At 53.8% G+C, this 11452-nt stretch overlaps 1 protein-coding gene across 2 annotated transcripts; it reads left to right on the forward strand.

Moving 5' to 3' along the window:
- Nucleotides 1-543: 543 nt before the first annotated feature.
- On the forward strand, nt 544-8568 carry CUNH10orf88 (chromosome unknown C10orf88 homolog). 2 transcript variants are annotated; one of them, XM_070432036.1, is made up of 6 exons: nt 544-762; nt 1659-1862; nt 2853-2925; nt 4677-4883; nt 7090-7544; nt 7682-8568. In XM_070432036.1, exons 1-6 carry the CDS (start codon nt 611-613, stop codon nt 7935-7937), a joined length of 1347 nt encoding a protein of 448 aa, XP_070288137.1. In that variant the 5' UTR covers nt 544-610; the 3' UTR covers nt 7938-8568. The 2 variants fall into 2 exon arrangements, with proteins under 2 accessions (XP_070288137.1, XP_070288138.1); XM_070432037.1 differs by lacking the exon at nt 4677-4883.
- The last annotated feature ends 2884 nt before the right edge of the window (nt 8569-11452 follow it).

Genomic DNA, 11452 nt, shown 5'->3' on the forward strand with positions numbered 1-11452 from the left:
TGGACCCTCGGTGGCGAGCACGCAGGTCATCACGGTGCCTGCGCTCCGGCCTCGGCCTGGCTCCCCTCCCCCGGGAGGCCGCGCGGGAGAGGAGGGAGAGGGACGGAAAAGCGGCCCACGCCCGCCAGACCCCAACACCAACCCGTCCCCACTCCGCACTGCCGCCCTGGACGCCCGCCCGCCGCGGGGTTTGCAGGAGTCCTTCGGCCCAACAACGCTCCACCTCCCGAGCTTCCCATGGACTCGCATTGACCAACCCTCCCTGCGCGCCAGCACTGCCGGCCACCAGCGGCCTTTTTCCCGGGAAACCTCGACAAACCCACCTGCTTCCCGCGCGCCTCGGCCGCGCCTGCGCATAGCGCCCCCGGGAGACGAGGAGCAGTCAGTGCGCATGCGCCGCCCTGGAGCTCTTCTAGCAAGTTTTGAATCCCTGCCGATTCCCGCCGAGACGCGCATGCGCTGCCGCACATATAGGTTCTCTCCCTGCCGGAGCCTCAGACCCCACCTGGACCAGCCGGAAGTTCGAGGGCGTAGTCCCTCCCCTCCGTCCCGCCGGAAACCCGAGCTCCGGAAGAGAGGTTCCGGGCCGGCCTGGCCTGGCGGTGGCCGAATGGAGACCGACACTGAGGACCAGCGATCGGCCAGGCACCCGACGCTGGCCTCTACCTGGGATGCCGCGTGCGGGGCCCTGGACCGGAGCCTCCGTGTCCACGGAGCCCAGGACTCGGACTGGGATGAGCTGCTGGCGCCGCCTGCCCCGGGGTGCGCTGGGCCGGCAGGGACGGGTGGCGGCTCCGCGGCGGCCACGCTCCAGGGGGAGTTGTGAGGGGACTTGGGGCCGAGAGGGGAGAGCGTCGGGGCCCGGGGTCCGGGAGCCCAGCTGGGGGCGGGCTGTGCGGGGAGCCGGGCCAGAACCGCGAGGGGTGGGGCGGGGCGCGGGAGGGCGGGCCGGCTGCACGTGGGGCGCGGGGCGCGGGGCGCGGGGCCTGGACTCGGGGTGGAGACGCCCCCGCCCTGTGTCCGCGGGTCAGCCCCGCAGGCCCGGTCCACTCGCACCCGCCTCTGTCCCCCAACGAGCAGACCCTCCTGGGGCCCAGGAGGCGGGAAGTGTCCCCCCCGGGGGTCGCCTCCTCATTTGGAAACAGACTGTCCTCTGTCCGATCTGCTCCGGCCCTGTGCACAGGCAGGTGCCCTGAGCGCCACATTAAATAGGAAGCCATTCCGGGGGCCGAGCAAGATGCCCGTGATCAGGGGAAGCAGGGGACCCGACGTCCCAACACCCATCCCTCACGGGGACATTTCCCCAGTGTTTTGTGTTTTGTTTTGTTAGGGGGGGAGGGGGGGGGGAGAGACAAAGGGAAACACGCGGATTGGCTGCCTCCTGTGCCCACCGAGCTGGGCCTGGGGAACCTGCTACCAAGGTCCATGCCCTGGACCCGCGACCCTCCAGTCCCGCGCTGATGCTCTGCCCGCCCAGGGCACAGGCCCGGCTGAAGCGGCCATTTCTCTGTGAGTCTGTGCTGAGCAGCTGTGGGCTGTTGGAAGGTGTGTGAACCCCAAAGGCTAACGGAAGTGAATGAAATGCCAGCCCGGGGTCCCATCGGTGGGTTGGCGCTGTGTGCAGAGGCCGACACTGATATTTGTCACTTTCTCTGCAGCCGCGACCTGGTGATTCTGAGAAGGAGCCAGAAGAGCCCAGATGAAAAGCCCTGCTTCCTCTCCCTGAGCTGTGACCCCAGTGGAGGTGAAGGAATCGTTTCTGTTGGCATTTTAAGTTCAGCAAGAAATATGGAAGTGTACTTAGGAGAGGAGTACTGTGGCACCAGTAGGGGCAGGAGTGTTGGTAATGTGCTGGATACCAGGTTTGTGACTCCCCCTGTGCAGCTTCTTCTCAGGGAGGGTTTCTGTGTCCCAGCTCTGGGAGCTCCTGCTTCTCTGACACCGGCCTCAGACACTAGGGGGAGGAGCGAGAAACACCCGCAGCCGTGGGAGTTCAGGCCTTGGGGGAGGATCCCAGGACAGTCGGGGTCAGCCCTGGTGTGTTAGCAGCTGGAAACTGACAGCTGGTGGACGGGAGCTGAGCTGGCCAGGGTCCCAGCCAGTGCCTGGGAGAGGCCTCTTCTCTGTGTAACTCACGGGGTCTGTTTTCCAAACGGTCATCTGTCCATCAGGCGGGACTGTGAACATATCTCCTTGAAGGAAGCCCTGTCCAAACAGTGGGCAGCCAGCACTGCCAACCGGCATACTTAACCCTCGGCTACGCTTTCAGATTTTTTACAAAGAACATGTCCTACCCTCTCTTTTATGTCACTCAAAATAGGAACTGTTTTATGTACCATGCAGGTTGGAAGTAGTAGATGTGTTTATGGAGCTTTAAAATATGCTTGTGCTACAAGATGACACATTGGTTATCAAATTCAATTCTTTCATAAGCTGCTAAGTGGCAGGTGTAGTCTGTCCTCCCTGCATTTTCCTTGGAAGCCACCACCCCTCCCACCTCACCGGGAAAACAACTTCAGGACAAGCATTGGCCTGGAAACCCTTATTTTCAAATGTGACCGTTAAAGGTGACAATGTGCCCGGCTGGTGTGGCAGGTGGTTGAGCATCGGTCCACCCATGCGCTGGGAGGTCACCGTTGGATTCCTGGTCACGGCACATGCCTGAGTTGCAGGCTCCATCCCCAGTAGAAGGCAATCGGGAGGCAGTCGATCAGTGATTCTCTCTCATCATTGATGTTTCTATCTCTCCTCCCTTCCTCTCTCTGAAATAAATTTTGAACATTTAAAATAACTTATCAATTTTAAAAAGTGATATTGTGTGAAAATAGTCAATTTTTATTTTTTATTTTTAGTGAACATGAAAAGATTATTTTGTACAAAAAATGTCTAAAATTGGAGTCCGCTGCACATGCTTGTAAAATAAAGGTAAGTCATTACTAAATTGGATCTAAGTTGAAAATCGCAGTTGTTTTTGTACTGTGCACGTTTATTTTATGTTGGCTTGGTAATCCTGAATGCTCTCCCTTTCAAATTGGACCACTTGTTAGCTACAGCAACGCCATGTCATGTACAGTGTTAATACAGTTAATGCTGTTGTGCTCTTCAGCTTTGGAAAACTCAGTTAAAAATCAGGTTTATTTTGGTAAAAAATGTAGGTGCCAAGAAAACCACAAGCAGAGTTGGGACCAAAATACCAAGAAAAAACCCAGGTAGAGGAGTTTCAGACCAGGGCACCAGGAAGTTAGAGATGGGGCAGGCCAGGGCCTTCACCGTGAAACAGAGTCGCAGTGAAGTTGGGTGAGGTGGTCAGCCTGGAGGCGGGGCAGCGAGCTGGAACCCTGGCCCCGCCTGTCCTGTGGGCCGGTCGCTGATGTCCCACCGCTTAGCCCCAGCCTGGTGGGCAGTGCTGGGGGCCGAAGGAAAGAAACCCTTGGGTGGTTTCCATCCCTGAAGTCCTGTGCTTGCTGTTACTTACACATGACAGGATTGGTTGTTCCAGGATGTGTCAGAGGCATATTCACGATCATGGCTTCTAAAGTCCTTTAAACAAGTGATGCACTCATTGAAGACGTGTTGAGTGCCCATTGATGCCACATACTGTATCAGGCACTTAGGCGCTAGCATCATCAATTAAATTGGAACAAAGCCCTCCTGTTAATATTACAGCGGACCGGACATAGTAGGTTCAATGTGCAAAATAGGTTCCGTTTGATAGTGAGAAAGTGTTAGGGATTAAGGAGCAGGAGAGGGATCCTGTGGAGGTTGGAATGTGGGTGTGGGAGTGTAGGGAGGTGTTGGCTTACTGGTTGATGACAGTGACGTTGTTGGTGCCGCTGAGGTGTTGGATCCGGGATCTGTCTTCAGCTGTGGTCTGTGTGATCCCTGGGTGTGTGTGTCTCGGAAGGTGGGTGTTTCTGTAACTTCTGTGGAGGGACGTGCAGTGCAAAGGGCGTTTCATTCAGGGAAATCTTTGGTTTGTATGGAGCTTCATCTGGGCCAATCATATATTAAAGTTAAAATAAAAATAGTAGGGATGCATGTTTTTTAGCACTTTCTCAATGGTAGACACTGGAAATTTTAACACTGATCGTCGTCATAGCAACCATGTGAAACACTGATCTCATCGCAGCAACCACATGAAATCGATTTGCTCCTGACTCAGGTTTGGCATCTGCGCACACACACACACACACACACACGCACATGCACACGCACACACACGCAGAGTAGCCTTTGCTGAGCACCTGTCTGAGTCTAAAGCCTGTTCCCTTCCCACTGAGCGGCTGTGTTGTCCGGACCACAGGGAACGTGGTTTGGTTTAAAGTGTGGACAAAATGGGGCAGCATAAAGCATTGCACAAAATTTCTCTGGCCGGCCCTGCTCTGTATTAAATAATATTAAAGCAACTTGCAGTACATTAAGCCGTCAGATTGCTATGGTTTATCTTTGATTCCTCCTATAAGTATGTAAAATGTTATTTTACATGTGATTGTGTAGTTTAAATTTTTTATGTAAATGGTTCTGAGTAGTTTTTAGATGATAACTATTCTAGCGAAACCTAAGTGAACTTTTAGACTCTTGACTGCTTCACTGTTACTTCGGTCACAGCAGGAAGTGACCTTAAGTAGCGGTTGTTGTTCCATATTGTTACTTTCCTAACTTCTGTTTTATGCCAGTTGCTCTCCTTCGGTGAAAAGCCGTGTGTGTTCGTCAGTAAAGTTGTGGTGCACGTGCAACCCATCCCAGCAACGTCTCCCACAAGCTCTCCTGCTCTGGGGTCCAGGGTGGACCTCGAGAGGGTCCACGCCATGGTGGAGGCCATGGGGTCCACGCTGTCCCCTGGAGCTCAGCAGCTGATGAGTATGGTCAGATTCCAGCAGCAGGTACGTGGAGGGGCTTTCTTTCCAGACGCCTGTAAACAGGGTGAATGGTGGCTTTTTATAAGGACACCAGAGGCTCGGTGCACGAAATCATGCACAGGTGGGTCCGTAGGCCTAGCCTGAGATCAGGGCCATCGTCCGCCCGCTCCCCAGGCCCCAGTCCCGCCCCGCCACCCTGGTTCCCCGTGGTTCCCCGTTGGCCATTCAGCTATCGGAGCCTGCGGGCTTGCGGGAGGGACCGAGAGGTGGTCAATGCACCTCATAGCGACTGGTCGATTGGTTGTTCTGGTCGTTATGCAGTTACGGTCGCTGGCCTTTTATTATATAGGATGGGGTGATTTAAACTTTCCTTTGCACTTTTATTATTGCTGTGACCAATCTTTCCTTACTGATGGAAAATAGGCTGTGTAGATCTAGTCTCTGGAAAAAGTATTTTGTTGCAGAGTTCACAGCTCTCCAGGAGCTCCCTGCCTCCCTCCCTCACTCATTTCACTCGTGTTGATGAGCAGCTGCTCAGGGACTAAGGCCCTGCTTGGCTCCTGTCGCCGCTCCAGGCCAGTTCCCTGCAGCCTGTCTTCAAGGGTCTCCCGAGTCCCGAGGCCCTGGGGCCGTGCGAGGGCGGGAGCCGAGGAAGAGGAAAGGCTCGCGGAAGGGCAGCGCTTCTCCAGGCCCCTTCTCAGGAGGAAGGCGGGTCAGGCAGGTGAACGGGGGGTCAAGTTCAGATGGAAAGAGTGTGACTTAAATCTCCAGGGCCAGAGGAGCAGGGCGTGGCTAGGACGGCAGAGTGCATTTCTCGGCCGTGTGTCCAGGTTTGGGGTGTTTGTTTGTTGGTTTAATTCCAAATATAACGTGGCTCCTTTGCCGTGGATTCAGGCCTTTCAGAAGGACAGTGAGTGAATAAGTGCTCCCCTGCGGCACCCGCTTCCCCACCTGCTGTGGCTCCTCCTGGCGGGTTCCCTGCATGTGGACCGCTTACACGTCCGCCCACCCAGCACGTGTGTTGTAACCTGCTTTCCCCACGCCGGGCTAACTCATTACATATGGGGACATGTGGGGAGCCCCCGGGGAAAGAAAGAAGAAGACCCCAGTACTTCTTCTTTTAAACAAGCCAATGAAAGACGTCCTCCTGGGGGGCGGCTGTATTCATGGAGCGATTCCTGCAGGACAGGCCTGGTTCTCTGGGAGTGCTCAGTGTTAGCACAGCAGCTACGGAACGTCTCCTGGAAAATGCCGGGTGAGCCGGGTCACCCCTCACTGCGTGTAAACTAGGATGTTCCATGAGCAGGACTCCTGCTCTGTGGGTGGTGTGAGCAGGCTGTTCAGGACCTTCGGGGTGAACGTGGGCGGGGCCAGTCCTGAGGGCCCTGGGCTGTGAGGTCCCAGCCACTCTCTGCTTTGCTGGTGCCTGCGGCTACTCGTTTTTGAAAGTTTTCTAATTTATCTCTTGTGCTTGAAGTTCAGAACTGCAGGCTTTGTGCTTGCGTTAGCGATGTGGAATGATGGGGTGGGAACCTGTATCAAAGTGCCTGCGTATAGTTGTCATTTCATGTTACTGACTGAGGGACGGGCCCCGTTTGCTGGGAGAAAACATATGCAGTGGAGTTGAGGACCCAAAACATAATCTATTAGCCTCCAAACGACTGAGGCAGACAGCTCAGAGGGAGCTCGTGTTCGTCATGGAACGTGTCTAGTCCTTGCAGGCGTCACAGATTTCCCACCGCACAAGCGGGCAGTGTGTCACCAGCCGGGCGTCTCCATGCCTGTGGGTGCAGGGACATCCTCAGGTTGGCGACCACGTGGGAAGTGACAGGTGATACTTAATTCTGTGGACACTACCCATTCCTGTGACTCGGTGGGGAGCCCACATTTACTTCCATAGTCAGGAAGGAACTGTTAACTGCCAGTGCTGTTGTACTAAGTGTGCTGGTATTTGTTTTAGCATTTTCTTGAGGAAAAACCACAGTCAAGTGATGACAAGCCCGGACTGGAATGGGGTCGCCGGGTCGCGTCCTGGTTCCCACTCACCAGCTGTGCGGCCTGGGCCGGGTGACCTCCAACCTGGTCCCCTCAGCTGCTGATGGCAGTCATGGTGGCTGCCTGCATAGGGCTGTGTCGGGGACCCAATGGAGAATGGCCGGGGCCTGATTCTAAATTACCACAAACTTTCTCCGGTCATTGCTGTTCACAGCCCTATTCCCTGTTCCCTCAGCGCTGCATTCCCCTGGGGGAGCAGCTGCAGGCGGTTCTGGGGAGCGCTGCCTCCAGGCGGGTGCTGGGCCTGTGGGCCTCGGCGCCCTCGGGAACCTGCGACAGGCCGACCTGCGCACCTGTGCCTCTCAGAGCCGGGCTGACTTCGGGACGCTGGACAGAAGACGTGACAGCTCCCGGGGATGAGAACGCACGGCCCGCCGGGGGAGGGAACCCCGCACCCCTCGGAGAGTGGGACACTGCGCCCCAGAGCCATCCTCTCCCCGAGAGGGACCTTCAGCTCGCCGCGGCGTCTTCCTTACCAAAGAGGCCGAGTGACAGCCCCGCGGCCCCTGCTCCTGAGCTGCTGCCCCTCCTCCAGGACGTGTGCGGGCAGGTGCGCCGGCTCCGTGTGGCTCAGAGCGCCGCGTGGCCGGGACACGGCCCCACGCCCAGCGAAGGCGGCCTTGGTGGCGGGTAAGTCTTTGCCTGCGGACTCAGAGCGGGTGAGGGGCTGCATGGGAAGCAGCAGGCTGTGTGTTGCTGCTGGTTGTCTGGTGGCTTTTGTTGCCGTTTGGAGGTCAGGGTCATGTTTGGCCTTTAATTCCCTTTAGGATGGGAGAGACGCCCGCCTGCTCCTACTTGGAAAAGATTCTGTCCAAGAACCTGGAGCTGATGGAGAGGAGGCTGACGGACTACCTGGACGAGCGGCTGCGCGCCCTGCAGGAGCACGTGGATGGCAAGGTGGCGCTGCTGGCCCACCTGCTGCAGACACACCTGCTGCAGAGCCCCGGCTCCCCACCCCCGCCCCCGGGGATGCCGCTCACGCGCTATGACTCCGGGGACAGACTCTCCAACGGAGAGAGATAGGCGCTCCGTGCGCCGTGCATGCGGATATTTATTACATATTTATTACAACGCGACCCAAAGCTCCGAGCCAGTGTCGATGTCATTGGAGGATCAGCATCCTACTTGCATCAAGTGACCTCAGCGTTCATTCCCTGTGCTTGTGATGTGACCCCCGTGACGTGACCCCCAGGCTGCATGAGAGTGGATGACCTTCCTTGTGCTTGTGACGTGACCCCGTGCCGAGTGTGAGCGTGATCGGGTCAGGAGTTATTTTTGTTTGCGGAGTTCATACTTCTGTGTTTAAATCTTTAAAATATTTAAGGATTTCTACTATAGTTCTTTGGTGTGTATTGTGTATGTATTTGAAGTATGCACTGTTTTAATTTATGTAAAGACCTTATATTTTAGGGATATGGGGAAAACGGTTAGAGTATTTTGGTTTTTGTTTTCCTAATTGATTGTTCTTGGAAAACCAGGTACTTAAGACTTGCAGCCTTTAATTTCAGATCACGGGTTATATTTTATATTATTGTTCTCTGTAAGAAATTAGTTGTGTTTGGCATTTGTAAAATTAGTGTCCATTGGGGCCATTCGTTTTATGTCTTTCTTATTGTAGCTGTGGAAGGAAAGTAAAATCAAAATTGGCCTCTTTGTCAGAATCATTTTAGATTTAGCGGTTGATGCAAAATGAGAATCTACCATGCTGTCCCTCCCCCCGGAAAGCGGGGACCCTCCTTGCCGAGCTGATGCCGGGTCCTCCCAGAGCCTGTGCTGGGTGTGAGCGACGAGGCTCGCACTGGGCCAGGCGTGTGGCGGGCAGATTGCCGTTCTCTGTGGTGGACTTGTGTCAGGAAGCGCAACCATTGCATGTGCTGAAGGTGATGTATTTGCATCTAAAAATAATTGGTCCACTCTGGAAACTCAGTAAAATGGGGAGTAAAGGGGATAATGTTTTGGACACGATGTCACAGCACCAGCCTGGCCTATAGGTGCCCAGTTTTCTCTCCCTCTTTCTGCTCTTCTGTTCTGTCTCCTTAAACAGGAAGAATGGCACGTGTCCCTACATTATTACTGTCCCAGTAAATGTGAAAGTCGCTCTCCCCTCCCCTCTGCTGTCTTGGTGCTGAAGGGCCGTCACATTCAGTCAGCACAGTCGTGTGCACAGAACGTTGAGGGCTCACTCTGAGGATTGGCAGCCTTGGGTGGTTTCATCCTTGTGTGAACAGGATAGTGTACCTCCACACGCCTGGACGGTACCGCTTGCTGCATGCCTGGGCTCCATGGTCCAGCCTGTGGCCCCTGGCTACACACCTGGGCAGCATGTTCCTGTGGAAAACAACACGAGACGAAACCAAGCGTGAGAGAATGATGCAATCAAGAGATTCAGTAAACAACATGCATGAGGCTGCTGCCCGCGTGACGTGGCTGCTGTTTTGTCTCCAACTCTCTTTAAGTAGAAAGAGCGCATCCTAAAGTAATGACTGCAAGTATAATACAGGCCCAGCTGGCGTGCTCAGTGCTTGGGCGTGGACCCAGGAACCAAAAAGTCACGGTTCGATTCCCGGTCAGGGCACAGGCCCGGGTTGCAGGCTTGATCCCCTGTGTGGGACTTGCAGGAGGCAGCAGATCCATGATTCTAATCATTGATGTTTCTATGTCTCCCCCTTTCTCTCTGAAATCAATAAAAATATATTAAATAAGTATTGAAAACCAAGATGGCGGCATAGGTAAACACCTGAAATTGCTGCCTCACACAACCACTTCAAAAAATACAACTAAAAGACAATACAGACATCATCCAGAACCACAGGAAGGCTGGCTGAGTGGAAATTCTACAACTAGAAGGAAAGAGAAAAGCACACTGAGACTCAGAGGAGGTTTGGAAGTAAAGAGCAGAGGTACGGAGGCACACGTGGAAAGGGCTGGCAACGGAGGATGCATGTGTCTTTTTCAATCTGGAGGGAGTCTCAAGCTCCTGAGGGCTCTGAACTCCACTTCCGGGCGAGTCTCTGAGGACCCAGACTCATACGGGGAGAAACTGGTCTGTCTGGCAGCGGGCGGAACTCGAGGGCGGCTTTCTCTCAGAGGTGCTTTCAGTGACTACCGCGGGACACTGAGACCCGGGGCCTCTTAGGGTAGGGCTGAGGACCAGCCATAGCTGCCTGCTCTGCCCTGTTGATTCCCTGAGACCCCGCCCCACCCAAGCTGCAAGCAGAGGCTTTTGCATATGAATGGGCTGGCCCTTTGAGATCTAAAATTACCTAACAAACTGCAGCTGGGTCAGTGAGACCCAGAACTTCCAAAAGAAGGCTCAAGGCCCCACAGCAGCTTGCATTGCTTCATAGCTCGGCCTCATCTGGGCACCTCCAAACCCCAAACAAGGAAGGAGAATCTGCAGATCTCTCCATAGCTCCTGCTGGGTAGCCTCAGGCAGATGCTAAATTAGCACCCCTTTAGAGATCCAAGAGCCAGTGTACCCAGTGGTCAGATTGGGACCATCCAGATTACAACTCCTCAGATCCATAAGGGACACACTCAGGGGGCAGACTCAGTGAGCACCAAAGCCCCACTGAAGTAAGTTTTGCCCCATAAGGGTGTCTCCAGCACAGAAGTTCTCCCACTGTAGACACAGCTGATTCTCACAGCCAATTGGCCTGGAGGTCAATTCCTCCCAGTGATACCAACAACAATCAAAGCTTAACTACAAGACTGTGCACACAGCTCACAAAGGGGTGCACCAAGAGTGTCCACCTCAGGTAATTGGGGAGGCTGAGCCACTGGGCCCTATAGGACACCTAGCACACAAAGCCATTCTATCAACACAGGGAAGCAGCCAAAATGAGGAGACAAAGAGATCACAAATGACAGAAATGGAGGAAAGCAAACTACTGGATATAGAGTTCAAAACCACGGTTATAAGGTTTTTCAAGAATTTTCTAGAAACTCCCGATAAATTTAGTGAAACCCTCGAGGATGTGAAAAAGGACCAACTAGAAATTAAGCATACACTGACTGAAATAAAGAATAATATACAGAGATCCAACAGCCGACAAGAGGGTCCCAAGAATCCAGTCAAAGATTTGAAATATGAAGAAGCAAAAAATACCCAACCAGAAAAGAAAAAAGAATCCAAAAATATGAAGATAGTGTAAGGAGCCTCTGAGACAACTTCAAGCGAACCAACATCCAAATTATAGGGGTGCCAGAAGAAGAGAGCAAGATATTGAAAACCTATTTGAAGAAATAATGACAGAAAACTTCCCCTACCTGGTGAAAGAAATAGACTTACAAGTCCAGGAAGTGCAGAGAACCCCAAACAAAAGGAATCCGAAGAGGACCACACCAAGACACATCATAATTAAAATGCCAAGGGCAAAAGACAAAGAGAGAATCTTAAAAGCAGCAAGAGAAAAACAATTAGTTACCTACAAGGGAATACCCATACGATTGTCAGCTGATTTCTCAACAGAAACCATGCAGGCCAGAAGGGAGTGGCAAGAAATATTCAAAGTGATGAATACCAAGAACCTACAACC

This window comes from Myotis yumanensis, unplaced genomic scaffold (assembly GCF_028538775.1).
Source record: "Myotis yumanensis isolate MYYU_CA2020_CCGP unplaced genomic scaffold, mMyoYum1.0.hap1 SCAF_13, whole genome shotgun sequence".
Lineage (NCBI taxonomy): Eukaryota > Metazoa > Chordata > Mammalia > Chiroptera > Vespertilionidae > Myotis > Myotis yumanensis.

What these genes read in the sequence shown, in the direction of transcription:
- CUNH10orf88 (XM_070432036.1), top strand. Translation starts at nt 611, where the DNA reads ATGGAGACCGACACTGAGGACCAGCGATCGGCCAGGCACCCGACGCTG. An exon ending in CTGGCGCCGCCTGCCCCGGG is followed by an intron (nt 763 to 1,658) that starts GTGCGCTGGGCC and finishes CTTTCTCTGCAG; the next exon opens with CCGCGACCTGGTGATTCTGA. An exon ending in CACATGCTTGTAAAATAAAG is followed by an intron (nt 2,926 to 4,676) that starts GTAAGTCATTAC and finishes GTTTTATGCCAG; the next exon opens with TTGCTCTCCTTCGGTGAAAA.